This window comes from Phragmites australis, chromosome 5 (assembly GCF_958298935.1).
Source record: "Phragmites australis chromosome 5, lpPhrAust1.1, whole genome shotgun sequence".
Classification (NCBI taxonomy): Eukaryota; Viridiplantae; Streptophyta; class Magnoliopsida; order Poales; family Poaceae; genus Phragmites; species Phragmites australis.
In genome coordinates this window covers 32,271,456-32,298,325 of record NC_084925.1, presented here as the reverse complement: position 1 = coordinate 32,298,325, position 26,870 = coordinate 32,271,456, and the positions used below count along the sequence as shown (strand labels likewise).

At 45.8% G+C, this 26,870-nt stretch overlaps 2 protein-coding genes and 1 pseudogene across 2 annotated transcripts; 2 read left to right on the top strand and 1 right to left on the bottom strand.

Moving 5' to 3' along the window:
* The first annotated feature begins 205 nt into the window (after positions 1 to 205).
* On the top strand, positions 206 to 14,673 carry LOC133917993 (chaperone protein dnaJ 49-like; annotated as a pseudogene).
* Positions 14,674 to 19,131: 4,458 nt separating this feature from the next.
* On the top strand, positions 19,132 to 21,202 carry LOC133919296 (uncharacterized). Its single transcript, XM_062363661.1, has 2 exons — positions 19,132 to 19,466; positions 20,764 to 21,202. Exons 1-2 carry the CDS (start codon positions 19,263 to 19,265, stop codon positions 20,977 to 20,979), a joined length of 420 nt encoding a protein of 139 aa, XP_062219645.1. The 5' UTR covers positions 19,132 to 19,262; the 3' UTR covers positions 20,980 to 21,202.
* Positions 21,203 to 21,737: 535 nt separating this feature from the next.
* On the bottom strand, positions 21,738 to 26,870 carry LOC133919295 (UDP-N-acetylglucosamine transporter UGNT1-like). Its single transcript, XM_062363659.1, has 10 exons — positions 26,532 to 26,870; positions 24,747 to 24,823; positions 24,101 to 24,259; positions 23,863 to 23,996; positions 23,356 to 23,486; positions 23,230 to 23,274; positions 23,053 to 23,150; positions 22,271 to 22,378; positions 22,133 to 22,189; positions 21,738 to 22,048 (listed from the first exon to the last, which is right to left on the bottom strand). The coding sequence occupies exons 1-10, from the start codon at positions 26,695 to 26,697 to the stop codon at positions 21,974 to 21,976; spliced, it is 1,050 nt and encodes a 349-aa protein (XP_062219643.1). The 5' UTR covers positions 26,698 to 26,870; the 3' UTR covers positions 21,738 to 21,973.

Here is a 26,870-nt window from a genome sequence, read left to right as displayed (position 1 = left end):
CACGAGTAGCCCGGTGCGGGCCAGTGGTGGAGCCGCTGCGGGCAGCAGCCGCCGCACCGGAGAAGAGGGCACCACCGACAGCGTAGTGACGGCGGCGCCGGGAGACCAGGGGAAGTGCCCCCGAATCTATATCCTTATGCCGGAGTCCCCGCCATCGCCATCGGCAGCAGCGGCATTCCCGGTCTTGGAGCCACGCCTCGTGAGAATGGGGCCTGACCCGGCGCCTGGAGACCGCGCGACGGCCCCACCGAGCCCCCGGCGGAAGAGGAGACGGGAGGATTCCGGGCCGGCACTGCCGGACCCGGAGTTCAGGCTCCCGGCGGCCAAATGGCAATACCGGGGGACTACGACCGCGTAAGTTTCATTCTTCGCTCTCTCTTGGGCGCTCTCTGCCCGAACTAAGCTTCGGTTTTGACCTTCGTCTGTCTCCTGCAGGCCACCCATGGGCGCCGCCGAGGTCGAAGGAACGCCGGCGCTGGCGCCAGCGCCCGAGCCAAGCCAGCCGGCGGAGCCGAGGCAGGCGGGCGCGGCGATGGCGGGGGGGCCAGTGGACGCGGTGGCCGAGGGGAGGACGGTGGAAGCGGCGGCCGAGGCGGGAACACAGCCGTCGCCCGAACCCTTGGAGTCGGTGGAACCTACCCCGGGCGTGAAGAGCCCGGGGCGGATGATGGTCGAAGCAGTGGCCTTGCCGGGGCCGGCGGATGCGGCGGGCGAGGTGGGGACGCAGCCGTCGCCCGAGCACCCGGCTCCGGTCGAACCTACCCCGGGCGTGCCGAGCCCGGGGCGAATGATCGTGTGGCGACCCTCGGGGACCCCGAACCCCCCAGAGGCGGATCGCGGGGAAACCAGCGCTCCACCGGCGCCCGACCGGCCTGCCGACCCCTTCCTGGCCGCGATCGAGGGCGTCCAGGTGGCGGTCAAGTGGCTGGGCGCAGCGGTGGACGCGAAGGAGGGGCAGCTTGAAGCGGAGCGCACCCAGCTGGACTTGGAGAGGGCGCAGCTTGCGAACGCCCGGGAAGAGGCCCGTGCGGCGGCTGCGCGAGAGCAGAAGCTTTTGGAGGATACCCGTGCGGAGGTCGCGCGGGAGCGGGAGATTTTGAAGACCACCCGTGCCAAAGCCGCGCGGGAGCGAGAAGGCGCCGCCCGCCTGGTGGAGGCGTCGCGGCAGCAGGCTGCCGAGGCTCTTGCCAGCGAGGCGCAGGCGCAGGAACGGGAGGAGGCGGTCGCGGGCCGCGAGAAGGCGGCGGAGGACCTCCGGGCTGAGCTAACCCACCGGGAGGGCGAGGTCGATCGGACGCGCGCCAGCCTCCAACGTTGGAAAGATGAACTCCAGGGAATTGAAGGAGATGTCCGGCGGTGGGAGGAGGACGTCTCCATCCGGGAGGTCGACAACGAGATCACGGCGGCGGAGCTGGGCGCCCGGGAAGACTCGCTGACCCGCCGGGAGGTGGAGGCTGCCGCGGCGGTGGCGGCCGTTGCCACCAGGGAGGAGGAGAACGCCAAACACGAGGCAGAGTTGACCGCCTGCAAGCGGGCTTTGTCCGAACTGGTGGCGCAGACGAAGCAGGCCGCCGTCCCCGCAATCGACGCTGACTCTTCTGGCGCGGCCGGGGGCCAGGGACTCGAGGAGCAGCTGCGGGCCGCGAAGGAGAAGCTTGACACTGCCTTTGTCTCGCGGGTCAGCCTGAAGCAGATGTTGGAGGACGTACTCCGGCGGATGCGGCGGGCCGTGAGAAGGGCCGGCCTTGGGCGACTCGTTACGGACGAGAAGAGCGATGGCCCCGGACGACAAGTCCTGGGGCTTCAACAAGTCTGCGAGCGCCTCGAGGCGCTGCCCTGGGCCGTCCAGGAGCTTGCCGCCCGGGAAGGACGCGGCTTGGCCCAAGCGGTGGCCGAGCACGTCCTGGCCTGCTACCGGAGCAGAGACTCGAACTTCCCGCTGGAGCCAGCGCGGGAAGGAGTGGTCGAAGCCGAGGGAGAGGCCACCCGGGAAGCAGTTCGGAGCACCGCTGCCGAGGTGGCGGCCCTGCTTCAGGCGGGAGGTGCCGCCATCGCCAGCCCACGGGGATGGCCAAGACGACTCCGACGCCGACTCTGCCTCCGATTAGGCTTTTGTAGTAGCTTCTTTTATTTTTGTCTTGGCTGGATGTAAATATGGGAGTGATCCCTTATAAATGCTTGTATTCCCCTTGTGAATATAATTGAAGCTTTTCTTTGGGCTCGCAACTCCGGTGTTCTTGAGTACTTAGCGTTTCTTCTGAGGTTTTGCCTTGAAGCCCCGGGGAGTACTCAGTCGGACCGTTCCCGACCTTTCCGTCCCCGAGAACGAAGTGGTCCCGATCGTCTTTCTTGGCGCGTTCAGCCCCCGAGCCCTCGTAAGTCCGCATCGACTAAGTCAAGAGACAAAGACACGAACTTCCTTGCTCGGGAGATGGATCGATCCAGCACGGAACACGCCATGACCGGTGAGCACTTTTTCACCTTGCGACCACTCAGTCAGCAGACCGGAGACACGCACGGGCGGGAATGCGACCAAGAGTCCCCATGATTCGGTGGTGTCCGGGCTTAAGACGGACCGAACCGAGCATCGACAGCCCGTCCCTGAGGCCTAGGCTCTGGACTACTTGAGTGGCTCGAGCGATAGGATTACCCAGGACACCCAGGGACTCGGTAGTGCTCGGGGCCCTTAAAAGCGGACCGAACACCACGACCACCACGAAAGACTTCGGTCGGATATTACCGCACGTACGGTACACCTTTCTACGGACCGTTCTGTCGTTCTAGGAAAAAGGTAGACACACGGTAGGGTTTTGTGCGCGAGGAGATCATCTCACCAGGCAGATTAGAATACGAGGGCCCCTGAGGATGACTCGGGAACAAAATACTATTGAACACAAATTCATCTGAATTTAGTCACTCACCGGACAGCTGTCAGCCCTTCGGCCGGCCGATCCAGGAGGAGCGTGCACTCCGAGCTCGGGGTGCCCGGGGGCTTGGTTCCTTCAGCCGGGGCGCCCGAGCGTCAAGGGGCACGCGAGGAGCCCGGGGGCGGGTGATCTCGACCGCTCATGCTTAAGCGGTAGGACCACCTGCGGTCCCTCAGGGCTGAGCAGCGGCCTAGGCATTAAGGCCCTCGCGGTTGAGCTGCTTTTGGTTTGATTGTCGACCTGTGACTTAAGGGAGAATAGGGAGTTTATTTGCTTGGTGCGCTCTGTTAGTGCGGTACTTGTTATAGACTGCTCTCATTTTCAACCCGAGACCTCTCGAATACCCATACCGGTGGACAAAAACGGGCAGAGGCATAACCCAGAGGTCTTATAGTTTGATGGCGCCCGGGTATGACAGACCAGACCAAGCACCGACAGCCCGCCCCTGGAGCCTGGGCTCCGGACTACTCGAGAAGCTCGAGCGATAGGATTACCCAGAACGCCTAGGGACTCGGTAGTGCCCGGGAGCCTGCCACGACACCGAACACCACAGCCTACCACGTCGGACGTAGGTTAGCGGGAACTGCCCACACGCATACCGATCGGGATTCTTTTATCAGCGGGGAAAATGAGAGAGCGAACTTTTTCTCGCACAACCGAGCACCTCACCAGACAGATTAAACATATGGAATCCAGAAAAAAGAAATTGACATACGATTGCATATTAACATTTTCACTGAACTGACAATTTTTTACAAGGTTGGGCGACTTACCCAATTAGTGGTAGCCCCCGATCAACTTGGGCGGGGGGGGGGGGGGGGAAGCCCCCGGCCTGGTTGACCTGAGCCGCGAGCGTGGCCGTTACGGGTAGAACTTGCGCAGGTGCTCGATATTCCACGGGTTGGGAAGCGGCTGCCCATCTTCCGTCGCCAACTGAAAGAACCTTCTCGCGGGACCCCGATCACGGTGAAGGGACCTTCCCACATAGGGGACAGCTTATTCCTTCCTTCACGCGACTGGACGCGTCGGAGAACTAGGTCCCCCACCTCGAGAGACTGGGCCCGGACATGACGCTGATGGTAACGCCGCAGACTCTACTGGTACTGAGCCGCCCGGACGGCGGCACGCCGCCGGCGCTCCTCTAGGTAATCGACGTCGTCGCGCCTCTGCTGCTCCTGTTCACCTTCTGAATAGGCATGCACCCGAGGGGAGCCTAGGGTGAGCTTGGAGGGGAGGACCGCCTCAGCGCCGTAGACGAGGAAGAATGGAGTCTCCCCGGTGGCGCGGCTTGGCGTGGTCCGATTAGCCCATAGCAAGGCGGGCAGCTCGTCCACCCATCCCTTCCCGTGCTTTGCGAGCACGTCATAGGTCCGGGTTTTGAGGCCCTTCAGTATCTCCGCGTTGGCGCGCTCAACTTGCCCGTTACTCCGAGGATGAGCGACGGAGGCAAAGCAGAGCTTGATGCCGAGGTCTTCGCAGTAGTCCCCGAACAGGGCACTCGTGAACTGGGTGCCATTGTCGGTGATGATCCGGTTCGGGATGCCAAAGCGACTGGTGATGCCGCGGATAAAATGGAGCGCCGTATTTTTGGTCACCTTGATGACTGGGACCGCCTTCGACCACTTGGTGAACTTGTCGATGGTGACGTAGAGGTACTCATAGCCCCCGACTGATCGGGGGAATGGACCTAGAATGTCCAGCCCCCAGACCGTAAAAGGCCATGACAGGGGAATGGTGTGAAGAGCCTGAGCTGGCTGGTGAATCTGCTTTGCATAGAACTGGCATGCCCTGCAGCGCCGAACCAGCTCGGAAGCATCCTGGAGAGCTGTAGGCCAGTAAAAACCTTGCCGGAAGGCCTTCCCGACCAGCGTGCGAAACGATGAATGACCACCGCACTCGCCCTCGTGGATCTCAGCGAGGAGCTCGCCGCCTTCTGCCCGGGAGATGCATTTCAGGAGGACGCCTCCTGCGCTACGCCGGTAGAGATCCCCATCTACTATGGCATAGCGTTTGGACTGCCGAGCAACTCTTTCGGCAGACGCCTCATCCCCGGGAAGGGACTTTTCCTTCAAGTACCCTCGGATATCGGACATCCACGAGGCATATTGAGAACATTCAGCAAGTGCAGCACACTCGCCGGACGGCGGCACCCTGACGGGGCTTCCCACTGAGGGCACCGCCGGGGTCCCCTGAATTGAGTTCGAGGTTTCCCCTTCGTCCTGTTCGGCAGGCAGGACGGAAGGCTGTGTGAGTCTTTCTTCAAAGACTCCGGCAGGGACGCGCGCACGAGAGGAGGCCAGGTGGGAGAGCTCGTCGGCCAGAGCTTTATCGCGGCGAGGGATGTACCGCAACTCAAGGCCATCGAAGCGCCTCTCCAGCTTCCTGACTGCTGCCACGTACGCCGCCATTTGAGGGTCCGGGCACTGGTACTCTTTGGACACCTGGTAACGGGCGCCGTTGAGGAGGCCCACCGGGCAGCCACAGAGCCACCCGGCATGCCCGCCCTGTCTTGTTCCTCTGCCACGGCAGGGAGGCAGGCGGAACGCCTTGATCCTGGCAATGTTATCCCGAGACACACCGGATGATACGGGACGGGACCCGTGCAATTAATAGCCCCACGCTCCTCTGCCAAAGCATGGCAGGAACTGACGCTGCAGCGGGAGCAGTTGGATATGTCAGGCCACACGCGCTCATTTAATGCGGCCTTGGACCTCTGACGGGCGGACACCTCATCGGTGGGCCCCTTGGGGGCCTCTCTGGGTCGTCGGGGAACCGAGTGCTCGGGGGTACCGTTCACCTCCCTGAGCACTCTCTCCCGGGAATGCCTATCTCTGTCTTCGGGGTAACGGGTGCTTGGGGGTACTGTTCACCTCCCCGAGCACTCTCTCCTAGGAATGCTTATCCCTGTATGAACCTTCGGGGAGCCGAGAGCCCGGGGGGCTGCCATGTGCAACCCCGAGCACTATCTCCCGAGCACTTTTCGCACAGGTCTTTCGGGGAACCGAGAGCCCGGGGGGCTGCCACGTGTAGCCCCGAGCACTTTCGCACTGGCCCTCGGGGAACCGTGCGCTCGGGGGCTGCTGCGCGCAGTCCCCGAGCACTCTCTCCCGGAACTTAGCTCTTCTGATCGTCGGGGGACTAGGGTGCTCGGGGGTGACCGGGCACATCCCCGAGCACTTTCTTCCCGGTACTTAGACTCTGCGGGTCATCGGGGAACTGGGGTGCTCGGGGACCATGGACTGTGGCCCCGATCGAGCACCTTCTCCCGGAACTTAGACTTTCCTCACTTCGCAAGAGGGACCTCGTGGGATGATGACACTTGGCGGACGGCTGGCCTGGCCTCGGGACTCAGGGACCCCCGGTTCCTGATATATCGACAATGTCATTCTGGCCAAGCTGCCTACTTCTTAGTGTGACTTTGTCACTGCACATCGGCACTTAAAATAGAGATTGACTCTTAATGAGCTCATTGCTACTATAAATATCGAGGAGAAGTCTAAGGCAACCTGGTCGAGGACAAGTACCAACCTGGGAAGAATGTGAAGAAAGAAAAGAACAAATATGGACCTTCAGGACCAAAGGATAATGCTATGAAGAAGAAGAAGAAGAAGCCTGAGATTGTCTGCTACGTCTAAGGCAGGTTGGATCACAAGGCCAACAGATATCGCGGTCGTAAGGGTAAAGGGCCGACACCTGAGCAGCAAAAGGCAGCCAAAGCCCAAGTGCATGTGACGGTTGCAACGATCGGTGATACCGACAAAGGTGACTCCACTAGTGGGTATGTATCTGAGCCCTTTATGAAAAATTCACCAGTAAGTTGGTGGGTCTATACTGGTGTTACCAAGCATATCTGTGCTAATCAGATGTGTTTTACTTCTCTACAGGGTGTAGATGGTGGATCCGTACTGATGGGAAATAGGGTCTCGGCAGCAGTACGCGGAGTAGGACAAGTGAGCCCGAAGCTAACTTCAGGCAAGACTCTTATTCTAAAGGACGTGTTGTTTGTGCCTGTCATGACCCGCAATCTACTCAGTGGATCAATGTTGTGCCGGCAAAGAATAAAGTTAGTCTTCAAGTCAAATAAAGTATTGTTGACTAGGTGTAGGTCATTTGTAAGAAAAGGCTATGATTACAGAGGCATGTTACGCATTTCTATTCTTGATACTTCTGCAAACATTTTCTACTCTTCATATTCTAATAAGAATATTGATATACGACATTCTCGCTTGTACCATGTTAATAATGAAGCAATTGTGCATTTGAGCAAGATGGATCTTATTCCCTCATATAATTATGACAAGAGCCATTAGTGTGAGGTATGTGTGCAAGCTAAGCAACCCCACAAACTGTTTTGTTCCATCGGGGGGAGAAGTACCTTGCCACTTGAGCTGATCCATTTCAATATATGTGAGATGAATGGAATTTAAACTAAGGGTGGCAAATATACTTGTTTACTCTGATATATGATGCTACTATGTCCTGCTATATCTATTTGCTTAGAGCAAAAGATGAAGCATTAGAATACTTTAAGATCTATAAGGTCGAGGTGGAAAACCAGCTGGGGAAGACAATAAAGAGGCTGATGTCTAACAGAGGTGGGAAATATATTCTCAAGGATATCTCCAAGTTCTGTGAACAAAGTGGCATAATCCATGAGTTTATGTCACCATACTCACCACAGGCTAATGAAGTAGCCGAGAGAAAGAACCGAACAATTTGTGACTTGGTTAATGCCTTGTAACAAAATTCTAGTATGGCTAACTCATGGTGGGGCTAGACTGTTCTCACAGTTAACTATGTCTTGAATAGGGTCACTCCTCAAAATCACGAGGTAACCCCTTATGAAGGATGGAAAGGGGAAAACGTAATCTGCCCTTTCTTCGCACTTAGGGTTGTTTAGCTAAAGTACATGTCCTCCTATTGAAGAAAAGGAAATTAGGACCGAAGATTGTCGATCGTGTCTTTCTAGGGTATGCACACCAGAGTACTGCCTATAGATTCTTGTGGTCTATTCTAAGGTCTCTGACATTACCGTCAACTCGATAATGGAGTCTCAGGATGTGATATTCTTTGAGCACATATTTCCTATGTGAGCAAAGGAGGTTGATTTCCCTGATCTTTTAGTTGATGACCCTGCTCCTCAAAGTATCATTGACCCGATTCCTGAATTGGAACGTAGGAGAAGCAAGAGGCAAAAAAATTGAAAAATCACTGGGATGTGACTTTGTCAACTTTATCATGGATGATGAACTATGAAACCTTTCAAAGACATATGTTTCTCTAGGAATGGAGTACTAGAAGTAAGCAGTCCATAGTGAGATGGATTCGATCATCACTAACGGAACTTGGGAGCTAGCAGATCTCCCAGTTGGTTGCAAGTTGGTCGGCTGCAAATGGATCTTCAAGAGAAAACACAGACCTAGTGGTATTATAGAAAAGTACAAGGCTTGATTTGTGGTAAAGGGTTTTACGCAAAAGGAAGGAGAAGACTACTTCGACTCGTATTCTCTTGTTACTAGGTTACCCACTATCCACGTGCTCTTAGCACTGGCAGCTTCTCATAATCTCCTTATGCATTAGATAGATGTCAAGACCGCTTTCCTGAATGGAGAGTTGGATGAGGAGATTTATATGTAACAGCCAGATAGATTCGTGGTAACAGGATAGGAGAATAAAGTATGCAGGCTAATCAAATCCCTATATGGTCTCTAACAGGCCCCTAAGTAGTGGCATAAAAAGTTTGATACTACACTGACTTCGGTCAGCTTCTGTGTTAATGAAGTCGATAAGTGTGTGTATTATCGTTATGGTAGGGGATGATGTGTCATTCTATGTTTATACGTGGATGACATATTGTTGTTTAGAACAGACCTGAAAATGATTAACCAGATCAAGTCTTTCCTATCTCAGAACTTCGATATGAAGGACCTAGGAGAAGCTGATGTAATTCTAAACATCAAGCTGCTAAAGGGCGAGAATGAGATAACTCTAAGTCAATCCTATTATGTGGACAAGGTGCTTACACGTTTTGGTATGATAGACTGTAAGCCTGTAGTCACGTCCTATGATCCAAATGCTAAGCTAAAAAAAATGTAGGCTATAGGAAAGACCAGTTAAAATATTCACAAGTGATAGGTTCCCTTATGTACTTGGCTAGTGCAACTAGGCTAGACATCTCGTATGCAGTATACAAGTTGAGTCATTATATATTCAACTCAGGAGATGATCATTGGATAGCACTAGAGAGGATTCTTAAGTACCTGACGGGGACAAAGAACCTAGATATTCATTTTTCTGGCCATTCTGCAGTCATAGAGGGATTTAGTGATTCCAGTTGGATCAATGACTCGGATGATATGAAGGCTATGAGTGGATATGTTTTCACTCTAGCAGGCGGAGCTGTATCTTAGAGGTCATCTAAATAGGCCATCCTCACTCGCTCCACAATGGAGGCTAAGCTAGTGGCGCTAGACTTAGCAGTTGTACAGGCGAAATGGATTAGAGAACTCTTTCCTGACCTACCGATATTAGATAAGCCAATTCCGGCTATTCTCACCTACTGCGATAACCAAACCGTTCTAGTTAAGGTGAAGAGTAGGAAGGACAATATGAAGACTTCGAAGCATATAAAATGACGACTCAAGTCGCTCAGGCATGCAGTAGAGATGGGTATAATCAATGTGAATTATATTCAATCTGAAAGGAACCTTGCAGATCCTTTTACAAAAGGAATGGCTAGAATGGTCATTCAGGTAGCATCAAGATGAATAGGATTACTACCCATTGATAAGATTCACACTGGTATCAACCTATCCTAGGAGATCAGAGATCCCGTGAACTAAGCTTTAGGAAAACAAGCTATGTGGATACAAGAGCAAATCAATCGCATTTGTTGCTTTGCTCTTCTATGGGAGAGGGTGAGCTGTTGGCTCTTAATGAATTCAGTGATGTATGAAAATAGATGTCGTCCTACAGGATATCTATGATAATTCACCTATGTGAGTGTGATTTTGTGGTTGCAATCGTATAGAAGTCGAGTACTTCTCTAGGTGACGCTCATGAATCAAAGTACTCGGACATGACCTTAACATCCAACCCGAGAGCTAAAGACTTGGCAGCCTAGTATAGAGTGTTATATTGATGGAAGCTCTTACACCAAGATAGAGGATCAAAGTGTAATCTTCCTCTCTCTATTCGAGCCAAAGTCTATATGACTAGATATTATGTTCAAATCCGAAAGGTACACTCTACTCAAATCATGTATATAAAACCGAATACTTCCAACATTAAAATTTGGTGGGGAATGTTGTATATTTCTGAAATTTTAATGTAAGAAATTTTGTTGTGGGCTGAATCTTGCAGTATGCCCGTGCCTCCTCTTCCTTTTCTTGGCCTAGGTCCCGGTCGCCCTGCCTATTATTCGCTGGTTGCTGTCGAATTAGCACAGGGACCGCTCGATTGGAGGGGAAGCGCACACGTTTCGAGGTCATCTCCATAGGCTTTGTGTGCGTGTGCATGGCTTTTCCCTTTATCTTCTCCTCTACTCCCCTTGATGACAGCAGATTGATGCACATTTTGGTTTTCCCCACTATCTTTCTTCTCATATTGCATCGGCAAGCTTGAGCCCGAGGTCTCCTCGTGCTTGTCTAGTGTGCCTAGTGCTAGGAAGAGGAAATTGGTGGTGTCCAGAGCTACGTAATTGAGGCTCACTCACACGTGTCGTCGTAGTATGGTAGGGCATTGTATCTCCATCTTCCGTCTCGCTAGCGGCAACGGCGCGTGATAGGAGTTCTGGGACTGCGACCTTCGAGTCGTGCTTTGTCTCTCTTGTCCGCTCCTTTCATCAATTCTCACTGTGAGTTTTTACTCTTTTTTGTCATGAACAATATGGTTACTTACTTTTGTATGCTCTGATGATAATGAATTCATTGAAAATTGGGCATGTAGCCTAAGTACAATAGATTGAACTTTTAAACGTCTCTGTTGCTTTGTTTACTCAGGCAAGTTGGAAGGTTGTATGTTGGGACTCTATGTGCAGTCACTGTATATCGAGTTCTTTGGCTTGGTTGTATTCTTTTGCACCGTCTAGTAATCTGTAGTTCTGGTTTTGTTGCTATTGTGATTGGTGGAGTTGTAGAATTGTGATCTATTCTTTTTTATCTATTGGTCTACTACTCAGTGAAACTCAATCTTTGCAGATTCTATTTCATTTGTGTTTCTGAATCTGATAAATAGCTCTGTCCAGAAATCTTTACCTAGTTTCAGAGAATGTATGATAAATTCTATTTCTAGATGTGATCTTAGCTATATATCTAGTTCTTGATGTATATTGTGATCCACTACGGAGCAGAACTTTGTAGTTATAGGCTAGCTGTTCAGAATCATCTGAAAGCAAATTTTAATAACTCATCTTGCTATTCAGTACTACTGTTATTTATACATGATGATTGTTATATTTGTTTTGATGTTGATAACACAATCTAAAAGTTAATATATATCTTTCATGATCCATTAAATTCTTATTATGTTCCAATTGGAATATGAATATATATATTTTTATTATCGCATATATTATAATATGTTTCAGATGTTTTATTGGTTTTTGGTGGGTGGTGGATTTGTGATTGATTGGGTCAGGGAAGCTCGTAGGAGTGGGAGATCGGTAAGGAGATAAGAGAAATTTATGTCCCAACGAGGGGACAGAGGCGAGGGGCACGCCAGGAGACCCGGCCGGTCCAGCAGCTTCGGCGGCCACCGCGGTGGCGGAGTCGGCGGAGGGGCCCTCTGGCCAGCCACCCCTCTCATCCAACTGCAGGCAAGTTACTGGTTGATTTTGATTGTCTGTTGTGCTGTTGATTTGATCTCAGCAGGGAAGATAGGGTTTTGATGAGACTTTTGGATTTCGATTGCAGCTTCAGGAAGCTTGGCAACGGCCATGGCAGGCACCGGAGGGTGGTGAGCCAGCCCGACACCACCGACTTCCAGCCAGCTCCCATCCCCAGACCCCTCCAGACGCCGGCGCGCCGCCACCCGCACCACGGCCGTAGTACCATGGTGAGTCGAAAGCCCTGTTCTGTTATTGTGGATTACAATTGAGGAACGATGCGAAACATGACTTGATTGGTGTTGTTTTGATTTCATCAGTGGTGCACTCTATTTCATTTAGTTCGTACAGCTCTTGTGACGGTCTAGTGCTTTAGAAAATCTGCCAAATAGTTTGTTTTTCTTAATGCTTTAATCATTTTATATATTTATTAGTCCTAACAAACATTGTACTCTTGCTTCGTAGTCATAGTTTGGGTTTCTGTCCTATTTTGTCCAATCGTAGCAGGCTGATTGCACTCATGGATGGGAATAAAGACGAAGCCTTGAGGTCTGTCAGGCTGATTAGTTTGGGATCTTGAACGGTGTTACTTGCCAAGGCAAGACCAGGAAAGGCCAAGCTCGCGAAAACCCATGAACGTCAAAAGAATATGTTGGTCCTTCTAATGTTGATCATGGTTGCACCGAGGAGAATGTTAGAGTGGTCCAGGATATCAGGAAGAAGGATTACTAAGCAATTCTTGGAGTAGAGTGTACAGATGAGATGCTCTGTGGAGGAAATTAGGAAGGCCTACAGGAGGTTGTCTCTGAAGGTTCATCCTGATAAGAACAAGGCTTCTGGGGCAGATGATGCTTTCAAGTTGGTCAGAAAGGCTTTCAAGTGCCTAAGCAACGATCAGTCGCGTAAGACTTGTGATCAGACAGGCACCATTGAGGACCATGATTTTAATGAGCAATATTCCAGTGTCATGAGGTGAGGAGCTGCAAGGCGGAGGAGGCAAGGAAGAAGTGACTTCTATAACTACGAAGAAGATTTTGATCCAGATGAGATATTCAGGCCCTTTTTTTTATGGAACCCATGATAATCTGTTCCGATCCATGCTCAGAATACCTACAGATCAAGGGGAACAGGCAGGCAACAGCTGCAGAGAAGGGAGCATACGACCCAGGGTGGGTCAGGCATAAATCTAACAAGGTTGATGCACCTTACAGTGGTATTGTTTCTTGTTTTTCTCAGACCTATTTTAGAGACGCATGCCATGCTGCATTGTTAACCACCTTATGTTTGTCCTTTTGTTTTGCTTCTTCTTAGGGAACTATCCAAGGGATTTAACTTTAAGTTTGGTAGTATAAAATGAATAGTATCCCGGTATGCTTATGTTATGACCATTTGATGCAGCTTGGAACATGCAGAGATATTTTTTAAGTCACCTTTCGCTTCCCAACTTATCCGCCTAAATTCAATAAAATTTTGTACAGAAATTTCCTGCTAGGACAAGCTCTGCTCCGCTAAACTTAGATGAGCAAAAACGTAATCAGGTATCTTGTCCTTTCCTCGCAAATGTGTTTATCTGATCTTTGTTCATTATTATTTGATTGGTCTATTGTAACTTTTAACTGGTTCTTGTTAGTTTAATTCCCGTTTGTTGTACAGTATTTAGCTAGAACTTGCAAAAATGCTAATGTCCCTATGAGTAATCTACCTTCAGGAGCTTCATGCAACCAGTTCCACTGAAAGGAGTTTAGGGTATCTCTTTGCGCTCTATCTGCGATATATGTAAATCTAATGCTGATATGGTAGTAGAGTTGGGTATCCTGCTATGGTAGCAGGTTTAATGTAGGATACTCTCTTGAATGTGCTGTCTCGGCTGATATATTTAGCTCATTTCTGAATATGTCTCACTTATCTGATTAATGTAGGATACTCTCTTGAATGAACTATCACAGCTGATATATTTATTTTGTACTGCAAACAAAAATAAATGAGGTAAAAAGTTGAACTTTGGAGGGAGAAGGGGATACTGCAACAACCACCGAGAGAAATGTAAGTTTCTGAAAATCTTATTGAGTGACAGGATTGATTAAATCATAACGGTGCGTCCATATACCCCTGATTTAGCCATTTTTTTTTAGGACATCAGATGGCTCCCTGTATGATAGCTTGTAAATATAGATCAGTGATTCATGCCAGAGCAATGCACGATAGCTTGTTCCATCATTCACTGGGTTTTAACTTAAAGATCACAAAGCATCCAGTGAAGCTACTTGGATTATGAGAAACAGTAATAAAGAGTACAACAGTTATGATACTATTATGAATGTTTTGGGCTGATTATAAAGCCATCCTGAGCTTATAATTTCTAATGCACTATGTGATTCAATTTGTTTTGGCAATATATTTTGGATGGAGTGTGGTCACAATTAGCTGATGAACATAACCTGCGGTGGTGTAGGACTGGAGCCCAGCAGCGGATCTCCTCCATGGCGGTGGTGCAGATCTGAGCCGTGTGGGTGATCCTCTCCATGGCGTGGCGGCGATTCGGTGACGGACTGACGACAACGGCTTAAATCGAGCTTCCCGGTGGCAGAGGCAAGACAAGAGGCGCTACCAGGTATAAATTATAGCACATTCTATACTCTTTTTTGCATTGCGACCACAAGAAAAGAGACCATGTACTCACTGTTATTGAAGAATTAAACTTGTTATGGGATTGCAGCCATTAACATGATGCATGCTCGGTTCACAGACAGGAAGGCAGTGGTATCCATGGTGTTGAATTTGTAGTACAGGTGATTATTTTTCTTTCTTTAGATGCAATCTCTTGGAATGTACACGTAGATTAGTTGCTTTTCTAATTGTTTATGCTATTTGGTTGCACAACAGCACATGATATATCGAAGTTGAATACCGAGCTCCACTATATTCACAAGCATAGCCTTCCAGAGAAATTGTGTTTACCTCTGAATTTGCCAAAAACTTCCAATGTGTGTTCCATCTCTTGATGCTCCATTGTCTCGAATTTACATTAACTGACATTAACATATTTCTTGCACGGGTACATCTGATGTGTAACATGTATCTGATATCTTAATTTTTGTGTAAACTTTTGCATCTATGTAGGGTGATCAAAATCTGACCCAAAGCTTTGAATTCATGTTTGTATTTCAAGCTGGTCTGTACCATTCAGTATTTTGCTCTGTATTATGCTTAGATGTATTCAGAGCACTATGCCAATTGTCCATCTGATCTCATTATATTGTACAGGTTCAATAGATGAAATGTCAGATTTGATTGTGTTAATATTGTGTTCAACACCAAATGCTTAGGTCTTGCGAATTTCTGTTTGAAAAAATGATTTTTTAAAAAAAATAATTCTAAAAGATCAGTACCTTTGTAGACCAGTACCCAGATAATCTGCTGGCATTTTTTTTCACGACATGATTTTTGCTGCTTCACTTTGAAAGTTTGACGAGACATTAAAGTTGACAATGAACTGTTGTCTGATTCTGATGTAATGAATGATGCATAAGTTTAGTGTAGTATCATCTTTACTCTTGCATTTGTTTCAAAAAAAGTACATTTCACTACATCTATATATTTTTTGGTTTTAATTTTAGTCTACTGTTCCATTGGTTATGTTTGTTTGTTTGTTCATCTGTTCTCTCTCTTGCTCTGAAAATAATAACTTCATGTACACATTTCAAGCTTTGAATTCCTGTTTGCCTTGTGAGTACTGAATGAACATATTTTTTATTTGAATATGAATACAAAATGGTCTATTGTTCTTTTGCTTTGTGATTGCTGAATGGACATATTCTTGTTTGCTTTGTGATTGCTAATTCTATCATGCTAAATGGTTAGAAGATGCTAATTTTGTCGATACCTATAATGTTTGGTGGTTAGGTGATATCACAGATATATTTGTGAAGCTAATAGGATTGAGTGCCAAGTTTTTTTCTTTGTATTGAGTGTCAATGAGAAAGAGAACTATGCAGCCTTCTCTCGCAAACCTGTGGTGCCTACCTACGTTTACATTCACCTATCAATAAGCAGCTTAAATAAATTTTGTTGTACATAAAGATAAAACATGCTATTGCTACAGATTTAAGAAATTCGACGATCTAGAATTGTGCGACTTAGACAGAGCATTCAACGTTGTTGTTAGAGTAGATGTGAAATTCCCAATCCACCCTCGTAGTGATATGTAACGATTTATCCTCATGGATATTAGGGTGGATGTGAAAGTTCCATCTATCCTGTTTGGTATGGTAGTTAAATATGATAAAATTGCATGTTTCTATAACAAATAACATTGTTTGCTATTAATTTTAAGGATTCAAAATGAAAGAGATTGTGTGGAATGAAAACATCAATAGATTTAACAGGTTACTCATAGAAGGGTGTAGTTATACTATCCATAAAGTGAAATTCACACCTAATTATGCGTTGGAATTTCAAAGTATCATCCATCTCTATGAGTGTTACTTTGACCATCGACAGTAGAGTTGAACCTTACACAATGGTAATACAATTTCCAATCTATCTGAAGAATCTAATGTCAATCCATGAAATGTATCAATGTCCTAACAAAACCTTTGTAGATAAGCACTAAGTGTCAACATTTCCTTTTACCTATTATATTGAGAGAAGTAGGAGTGTTCATTTAATAAACTGCTAATTAAATCATACAGATATAACCAAAGTTATTGTGCATTAAGGTGAACTTGAGCACATTGATACCTACCCACGGAGTAAACCCTATAGAGAGTTCATAGTCATAGAAACAAAGTACACTTCTGTTGATACGAATCGAAAATATGTTAACTCTTGCTTTACATAGTATGGATAATAATTGTATGTATAACATTATATGTTTTTGATTTTATAAGGTCTTATACATGGGAGAAGATATGTAAGATACACCTAACCCGAAATATGAGGATACAGTCTGACCCATAGTTCTCTTAATACCTCATTAGGATCGGCAATGGAACAAAAGATACGTTTCGTGATGATTATGAGCATCTCCCAAATGATATCGTGGTTGGTTATAGTATCATAGAAGAATCAATTGACAAACTCATTAAATTTGTATTCTCATATCTCCAAAATAAATCTATGTCAGTAGCCTACATGAGTGCATGTGTTATCCTCTCAACTAAGAATGAGCATGTGGATGAGTTGAATGCAATTATGATTGATAGGTTTCTAGAAAAGGAAACGGTATATTACATATTTGATTCCGTCAACGATGATTCACGAAACAACTATTTGATTGACTTTCTAAACTCAATCACACCAAAAGGCTTGCCGTCACATTTGCTTAAACTCAAAAGTAACTGTCCAATTATCTTGTTTTGAAATCTTAATCCTCACAACGATATATGCAACGAAACAAAGTTAATGGTTAGAGTCTATCAACATAATGCGATTGATGCAGAGATTGTTGACGGCCAACATGCTGGAAGAGGGTTTTTATTCCTAGTATCCATTTGACCCTCTCGAAGGACATTTCACTTTCTTTCATGTTCAAGAGGAAACAATTCTCAATATACTTTAGCTTTGCAATAGTCATAAATAAAGCTCGAGGATAAACTATTCCTTCTTTTTTGCTTATTTTATCATATACGCATACAATGTTTATCTTGTTTATTTTGTTTATTTTGATCTTGTCAGGAGAACACCAACTAATGTACATGTGGCGTTTGTTATTCAAATGAATTGCCAGATGCTAGCTGGATGTTTGGTGTAGTATACACATTATTTTATTTTTAGATATGTGGCTTTTATGTAATGTACTGGATGTGGAGTACATCTATAGGCATGTACAAAAATTACCCGTGCGTGTCGCACATGTATAGTTACTAGTCGGATAAAGGACATATGTACAGGGGATATTTGTTTTTATGATATACCGTATTTTTAATAAATCTTTAAGTATTTAATTATCAATCTCTAGTCATGCACCCTCAAGTTTTAAAGCAGGACGATACAACTTTAGCTAGGAGCCTCTTTCCCTTCTGACTATATGTCCATGAGATTACTTGCTTAGAGCCCAAGCAAACCATATGAGAATTTTTTAAGTTGGCAAAGAGTTTTGGTAACCACTTGAATTTCTGCCGGTTTGTCCAAGATTTTTGTAATGCAATAGAACGAGTATTCAATCATAGGCTATAGGGGACAGACGAAAAGAAAAACAACAGTACCAAAAAGACCTACTGACAAGAGAGAGGCAACTCAGAGAGCTCCACCAGTGACACTGCTAGTCTGCCTCGCCTCCAATCGTCTATTTGGCATTGGGAGGTGGGGCGGGTCACGGCTATCTCACTAGCTTGGTAGTTTTAGGTTCTGACAAATCCAGGTTAGGGTTTCTGATGGTGGCATCGAGGTGGCGGTGGCAGCGACATCCATGAGGAATAAGTCCCTCTGACTCCTTATCACACCAGCACTCACTCTGGTGCCACTGAGGAGTTTAGGGTTTAGGATTTGAAATTGGTTTTTTCATATATAAGGGCTTCTATACATGATTAAGTTCACGTGCTTCAGCTTTTGGTTGTGGCAGGTGTAGCAATAAGAAAGAGTGGATCCGAGCGACGCGGTGGTGTCGCTATCACTGGCGATGGATCCGAGCGAGGGTTGCGGATTTCTTGTTCTACCTCCTCGTTCTATGGTGTCGTGTGGAGGTTTCCTTTCTTCGTCTCCCTAAAGCAAAGGCAATGGATCTACATTCTATCCAAGAACAGTGCATTGCCTCAGCTGGTGGGCTTTCAACCCATCTTTTGCAAGCTCTCACAACTGGCTTTGATGCCAGTTCTCATAGTCTTGTTGGGCGTTTGGCGTTGGTGTAGGACTAGGAATGGTCCTGGAAGATGCTCTTCTTCGTCTGCGGTTGGTCCAAAGTCGATGATGGTGAGCTCATCAAGACAGTTGTGAGAGCGATGGAGAATAAGGGTCTAGAAAACTTGTTTGTGATTTATGTTTTTACATTGTGTCCCATTGTACTCTACTATTTTCCTTGGTTAATGAATATCAGATATCCTCCTATAAAAAGAAAATCATAGGCTATAGAATCACACATCCCGGAGAGTTTATCTGCAAATCCCATCTCCAGGTGTGCCGTGTGGGTGGATCCGTAGCCTCTGATTTGCTTAGGATGCTACAGTAATTCGCGTGGAAGATACAGTACTGTGCGGTTTCCACTGTACCGAGAATACTGTAGCATGGATACTGTAGCGCTCAGGCCGTTAGAACTAACCAAAGTCGCCTTACTGTAGCAGAATCCTGTGTGGGTAGGTGCGATTTTTCAATTTCAACCACGAAACATCCAAAAATTCTCTCTAGCTACAGAGCTTCTCAGCACTCGTACCGACTCTTATCACCCCCGAACGCAGAAGGCGGTCTCGAAGAGCCGCCGGTGGTTCACACACGAAACCCAAATTCCAACCCGACTTCTCCAGCCAGAGCCAGGAACCCAAGCGAATCGAGAGCCCTTACCTTGAGCTCCCCCCCCCATGGCGTCGACGTGGTGCCTATCCGCCCCGCCAGTGGCGGCGGCTCCATGCGCTCTCGGCGCCTCCGCCTCCGCCTCCGGGGGCGTCGCCCTCGCGCGGGTGGCTGTCCCCGTCAGGAGGCGCCGCAGGTGGGACGCGCTCGTGGTCTGCATGGCCCCTGATGAGGAGAAGATTACGCGGCGCTCGCCCCTCGATTTCCCCATCGTAATTCTTCTGCTCCCCGCTTCCCGTCAGTTCGTTTGTTATTTAGCGGCTTGTCCTTGTGGATTTGGAGGCTCCGGGTGGGGAAGTTTTGGTCATTTTAGCTGACCAAGTACGGATGTAGGGGGATTTTAGGGATTGAGGGTAGTTGAAATCACTAGAAATGCTACATAGGTTGTGGTGAACAGGATCTTATGATTGGTAGGATAATACCCGATGCTCGTTGGCTCGTGGTTGTGGATATTGCGAGGGCCATCCTGATTTCGTTCTTCATCCATTTTTGAGGGATTTGCCAGCTTATAGTTATTTGTGAAGAAGGTCCCCACACAAGAAAACACATGTTTACTTATTTGATTGTTTTATGAACGGAATTGCATGAGTTGAACTATCATAGGTTATTTGGATGCTTAAATTATTTTATTTGTAAATGGCGTCCCATGGCTGGAACAATCATAGGTTAACATATTTCTTGACATAGACTTCCACAGATTGTTGTGCAGTTAGATGCTTATATCCTGCGAACAGATTTAGAACTTCAAACACTAGATTCTCTCTGAAATACTTGCTATAAATAAGCTGTAAATGTTTGACTGCAATGTCTGCCTTCCAAATGTGTAGCTTGCTTTGAAAAAATCATTGGTTATTTGGACCTCTATATGTTCTTTCCTTCTTAAGAGTTTTTTCATTTCTCAGCTGTAGTCTTGATGTCATAACGGTATTTCACGGTGCTGGTAGTTTGATTCCTTCTGTTATCTAATAGCTTGTGATATCTTACTTGTTTGAAACACGGCATGCACATATTTTTGTTACCTAGATGCTAGGGATACTATGCTCCTGTTTAAACTGGTGAAAAATCTTCCATGATAAAAGCGATAGAATGTTGGCACTTGGGAGCAGTCATGCTGTTTTTAGAAAATTTACTGCCTTATTTTTTATGGCCAGATTATGTTCATGGCTTCATGACATTGCGCTTTACATATTTGTTGTGATTTGTGACCATATTGACCCTATCCTTTCTTGGCAATGTATATTTGTGATGCTGACTAGCTGAGCGGAGTGGCTGCGACAGTCATCATCATGCTTATAACGTACCATATTTTTTAGTATGACCAAAGTAGTGTGTACAGGCCTCTTGTAATTTTTTTCCAATGATTATTCTAGTTGTCGTGTGCATCATCTGTCTAGCCTAGCAAAACAATGTCAAAACATGACTGGTGATTTGGAGATGATGTTCCAGCTATTTCTTTCTGCTTTTTTGTTGGCGACAAATTTGATATATATTGTCTTTGAATGTTCCTAGGAATGGGAGAGACCAAAGCCTGGGAGGAGACCTGATATCTTCCCAAAGTTCAGCCCTATGAAGACACCGTTGCCCCATCCATTACCAGCTGATGATCCTCTCGATGACGATGAAGAAGAGGAAGAGGAAGAACAACCACCTCAGGAGGAACCACAAGAGGATGATCCAGACAAGGAAGAACCTGAGGAAGATGACCCGGACAAGCCAACTGAGTAATTTTGGATGATCTGGCTGTAGTAGATAGACACTGGGCCAAACAAATGTGCCATATCTTTGGAGAATGTAAGATATATCAGTTCAGTTTGAACTGTTAGTTCTGCTGGCTATATAGGCTCTAGACACAAAGTTTGTTTGTTTTTTTGAACGGATAGACACAAAGTTTGTTATGATCACCTTTGAGCTTTTCTGAAGCTATGAAAGTTTGTTCGACGATTACAAACTTACAATGTGGTATCTGTGGTGACATATACACTTTTTCTGTCTTAAGTAGTCTATACAGTTCGACTGTGCAACGATTATGTTATTACTTTTCAGGTAAGTGCCTGCCTAGTGACATCGTTGTCCAGTGTGCTGAAAGTGAGAACTGCGTTATTTTGGTGGTTCTGAACTCCGCTTGGAGCCGGCATGAGTCGGGTTTCTGCAAAACTCCTGTCAAATGAACGATTTGATTTTCGTTTGGCAGCGTGTATTTATGGGTTCACATTTGTCACTGAACGCGGATCGATCTGATTCTATCGTACCATGAACCTTTACGCATTCTACTAAAGGTTCTTAATTGTATTATGCATGGTTATTTAAGTTTGGAGCAATTTGCTAGGTTCTATCGTAAAAATTATACAAGTTAAAAAATACTATCCGTGTGAAGACTCTAGACCCATATATCATTCTTACAACCAATGTTATTTTTTAATATAGATACTTTTATGATAGTATCCACCTAATTTTGTCTTTTAAGTTTAAAGGAAAAACGATGATACAGCAATACTCGAATCTCGGTATATTCTATTTCCTTGGTCAAATAATGGCTTTTCATTCTTGTCCTATTCCCGACGACTTTAGTTCATAAATACATACGAGAAAACCTACAAAACTTCTCTCCCATATGCAGGAGCAAACAGCATATAACAACGCTACTTTCGTTAAAACCCACTATCCCCTCCGAATTGGACATCGATATCTGCTACCATTCGATCCAATTCGACACCAATATCTACTTTCCTTTAATTTTGCAGTAGGCATACAATCCAGAGCCCAGAAAGCCTAGCCCTTGCCCGATAACATTAAGCTGCCATACGAAAAACTTGGGTTCAGTAGTCAGGGGGGAGATTAAAAGAGTTGATGGCACAGAAGAAATAAACTCAAAACTTACCAGATCAAAAGGAAGCCCACCGAATAGCACCCAACCAATTCCAACGGTGAAGAAATCCTGCAGAAATAGTGAATATGAAGACCTCTAGAGAATGCTTTGCATGTTGAGTAGAGTGGAATAACCGGACAGAAGCCGTACCTTCAAATTACCACACATCGATTGTGTGAGTGCAGAATTCAAGATTGTGTTCCAGAAGATGGTGTAGTTCAGTAGAAATGCTAGGATGCATGAAAATAGCAGCACAGCCTACAAGTGAAATTGCATTATTAGTGACATTCATAGCTAAACATTATAGGCGCTACATGGCATGATATATTATTTGACACTGCTCACTATTTACTGAGAGATTTCTAGTTTTTGTCTAGCTATTCTGAAGAAAAACTAGCATGAAAAACCATATATTAACACGTAAAAGGACCTCAAGAATCTACAGCAGCTATAATATAGTAATACATATGCTGTATCCTTGAACTTGAAAGAACTTTGATGTCCCAAACTGAACGCGATATCATGAAGTCACTCTAATACAGGATGAAACACGACCCCTATTATGGTCTTATAAAAGATTATCAACAAAAATTGAAACAAGATAAATAAATGTCAGACTGTGTGACTACATCCAAGATAGTGCTCAGATGTTACAGGAACATGTGTAGGTCAGATATTAATGATAGTGGAAACAAAAAGATTGATGCCATGCAAGCTAGCATGCCAGCCACAGCATGAGCTCAAGGGCTAACTGGCTAGCGGTACACAAATTGACAGTGATACAATGACACCAGTGAAGTTAACAAATATTATAGAGTGTTTTTGAAATTTGTGAGGTGCATCCACAAATACTATCTTTAGATGCCTTGTAAAACTGATGACAACATGAGGGTAATGCACAAACTAGCTTAAGCATGAATATGTGGCGTTACCTGAAACCCAGGGGAATAAAGGTAGGGAAATTGCACTGCCCTCTTTAGGTCACCCTGAATGTATGTCAAGAACAGTACTGAAGGTCCACAGACAAGTCCTGAAATCCAGACGGACAGGATATAAGTTTTTAAGGCTTATGAAGTTTGATCGGAAGTTAAGGGGAATCAAAATAATACCATTGCACCACATCAGGCCAAAGCTATTGAGACCACTAGATTTTCCTAGAACAAAACAAAACATCTGATCAGAAAGACTATGTAAGGTTGAATGACATTATAAGCGGGGAAAGGAAACTGCTTTACCTATACGGTTTATAGTAGCAAGATAAACAGCTGTTGTAATGTTGGCCACAAAGACAATGGCATACCCACGAGCATCAAATGATAAGTCTCGAGCTCCAGCAACAAATGCTCCAAATACGATCAAAGCCACACTGATAAAGCCTTGGTTAACAACCAGAAAGTGAAACATGACAGATTCAGAACACTACCATGTTCTGAAAACGTTCAGCATAACAAATGCAATATTTCAAGCTAAAAGAGTACAGGACTGCAGGTACAGCAGTAAGGGCACAGAAAACGTAAGACGAGCACATGGATACCTATTACTACTGGATGGAAGTATGGAACAAATATAAATCAAAGGCTTCTAAAAAAAGGATAATGTGTTGAAATATGAATGTGTCGCTCTGGCTAGGACAAGAGTGCACTAAACTAAAGAGGTTTACATTAGCTAACAACCGCATATTGTTAATTTCAAGAACATGGTGTGTAATGACAATAATGGGATAAAATAAAATAAATATCTACCTGCCGATTATAGGTGGGGTATGCTTCTGCTTTGATAAGAAATACTCCATTGTCATTGTAAATACTACTGTTGTGCGCCGTAGAGTTGTATACATAGGAACGTTGACTCCACGGACAGATTCCATTGAAGCTAGCTTTTACCAAGAATGGCAAACACCACTCAGAATTCAATGAAAATAGAAATCCATATGCCTATATACAATACAATTTCATATTGTATGTGAGGAAATTAGCATACCATGTAGAGCAAATAAGCCAAGGAAAGAGGTGTGGTCCGTAACAATATCCTGAACGGCACGAAGAATAGCGAATTGGAAGGCACTGATGGTTCACTATTTGTAAAGGAGATTATCTTTAACCGTCTCAGAACATAAAGAAGGCACGTTGAGCACACCATCTGCCCATGTTTGTGAAGTGTTAGCAAAAAGAGGAAAAAAACACAAACAATAGAATACAGATACAAACAAAGAAGTTTAGTCAACAGCCGTCTAAAGACAAAGGAATGTTTTACAAAGCTATGTTTCATCAACAGCTATTACCGCAAGATTCGGGGACCACTATTTCCAAAGCAAGATCAGAAGTGAAATTTGTTCACAACTCAAGGAATAATTGGATCATTCTCGAAGTAGATAAAATTATAGGTGAATTTGTTGATTTTGGAAATATACCGTTGGTTGACTAGACCAGGGTTTCGGATTTTGGATAATAAAAAAAATCTCAGACCATGACAGGTATGGTTCCCGCCTTTTTCCCCCAGGCAGCAGACATAAACTTTTACGTGCTCTGGTGAGTAAACTAGCAATTTCTCGGTGAAATATCCAGTTGGAAGAGCATAACAAGCATGCAGTTGCACACCACAGATTTTCCAGGAATACATCCAATACCTGAAGGAGTGTAATGACATTTGCGCAAGGGAACTTGTACGAAGACAGAGCTGCTTTGTTAAACATCACTAGCAACACTGCAAATTGAAAAGTCACCAAAATTATTACAACAATATCTGATTTTTGAAAATGAAAAACAAAAGCAAAAATGAAACGGCATTTCTCAATGGAAATTAGGTTATCATGCTCCTGGAGCTAAAAAATAGATAACATTTCACAGTGGGAATATCATAAAGGAACAAAAATGAATAAAATGCATATAAACCTATAACAGACCAACAGTATGTGGACCATTTGGAGTGCAAAAGTTTAACATTCAGAGCCAACATAACTAAATATTGCTTTGCACACTGCAAATTAATAAAAATGATGTCAAGAAAGTAAATGTTTAGGATAGGGAGCAAATGAAACAATGATCAAGATTCCGATTATTTGCTTTGCTATAGTTTTTATGTGCCACTGGAAATATTCAAGGTAGGGCAACAACATCTGTTCATACAGTTACAACAAGCACAGAAAGCAATTTATCCAATTATTGCCATTCAATAAATGTTGAATAGTCAGCATCGTCGTAATTATTTTCTATTTTCCATGCTCAACCACATGTTTGATACAATGTATGTGAATATTTGAAAGAAACTGGAGTAAGTCAAAAGTAAGCTGAAGTAGATTATTTCAATAAAACTAACTATTATGCATTTTGCTCAACTACTTCAACTGGGATTATCAGCAAGAAGAAGTAAATAACGTCCTAGTCCGCAGCATAGTACTTGGGTTGGATGACCTTGAATGCAAAAGTAGATCCCGGCACAGTTTTAGTTATGAATCTGAAAAGAGGAATGGCATCATGAATTAATTCTAACATAGCCAGCCCAACTATTATATCTGTTCTACTCAATAGTTATTCCCATTCAATTGTACCACCATCCAAACAGAGTGTTTACACATTTTCATCCAATTCCTCAGCATGAAACAAACTACTGAATCAGAGATCAGGGGGTCATCACTCTTCCTGACAGGCCCTCGGTCCTGTTCCTATTTCATACAGATGCCACCTAGATGTCTTATTAACTTCATTAAATGGCCTATCCCATTCCAATTATATTCCCACAGGGTTTTACGGAAGCGTTATGTTCCCACAATTCTATTCCAATTCTATTCCCTCAGGTTCCCATTTTACAATAACAATATGCTTTGACCCACTCCACAGGCAAATAACTTAACACAGTATCTCTATTAGTTACCTCCAAAGTTCACTTACATTAGGACTGTATTCCACAGATCCGCCATGGCGACCTCTTTCTCAAAACAAAAGGTTTGGCTGTTCCAATCTCAATCTCGTCACAGCTCTTGAGACGGACAGCCCCCACACCCACAGCAAGCAAGACTGAAATATCCGTATGAAACAACCAGGTCCTACTTATGCAATTTCACAACTTGTACGCAGTATGTACTTTGCTTATAACCCGTAGCAACCCAACTAACAAAAGGGTCTCTTTCGAATGCTCGGTCGTATTGCCATAACACAAGTCGAACATCCGGCACTCACCCCAACACCAAGTAGCTGAATTCAACAATATAACCGACGCCTTATCTGAAGCAACAAGCTAGCAACAAATCACAAGACCAGAAACCGTGCTACGACGCTATCCCGTCCCCAAAATCGCTCCCACGCGACGAGGAACAGCCCGCCCGCAACCGCGGCCAGTCCACGCAACGGCGCGCCAGGCGCCGGAGGAGCAAAACAGACCACCTCGGAGGGCGCGGATTGGGCGTACTACGTACCGGAGCAGGACATGTAGGAGAGCGCGGCGGCGGCGCCGCGTCGGGTCACGGCGGACCCCTTGAACAAAGCGGCATCGTCGCCCCCTCCCCCTCCTCCTCCGTTGCCCTTCGCCCCATCCGCCGACACCGGCAGCAGCAGGGCCCTTTCCCCGCCGCCCTTCGCCATCTCTCCGCCCGGATCTCCGATGCACGCGACGGCAACGGAATAAAACTGGGTCGTTTTCTCCGTCGCTTCGGCGATCGCCAGGCTTGGCCGGCGCGGCGGCCGCCTTATATTAGAAGCGGACGGCTGGGATGGGAGGGGGGCTCGCCTCCGCCTCGCTTTACTAAGTTGCGTTT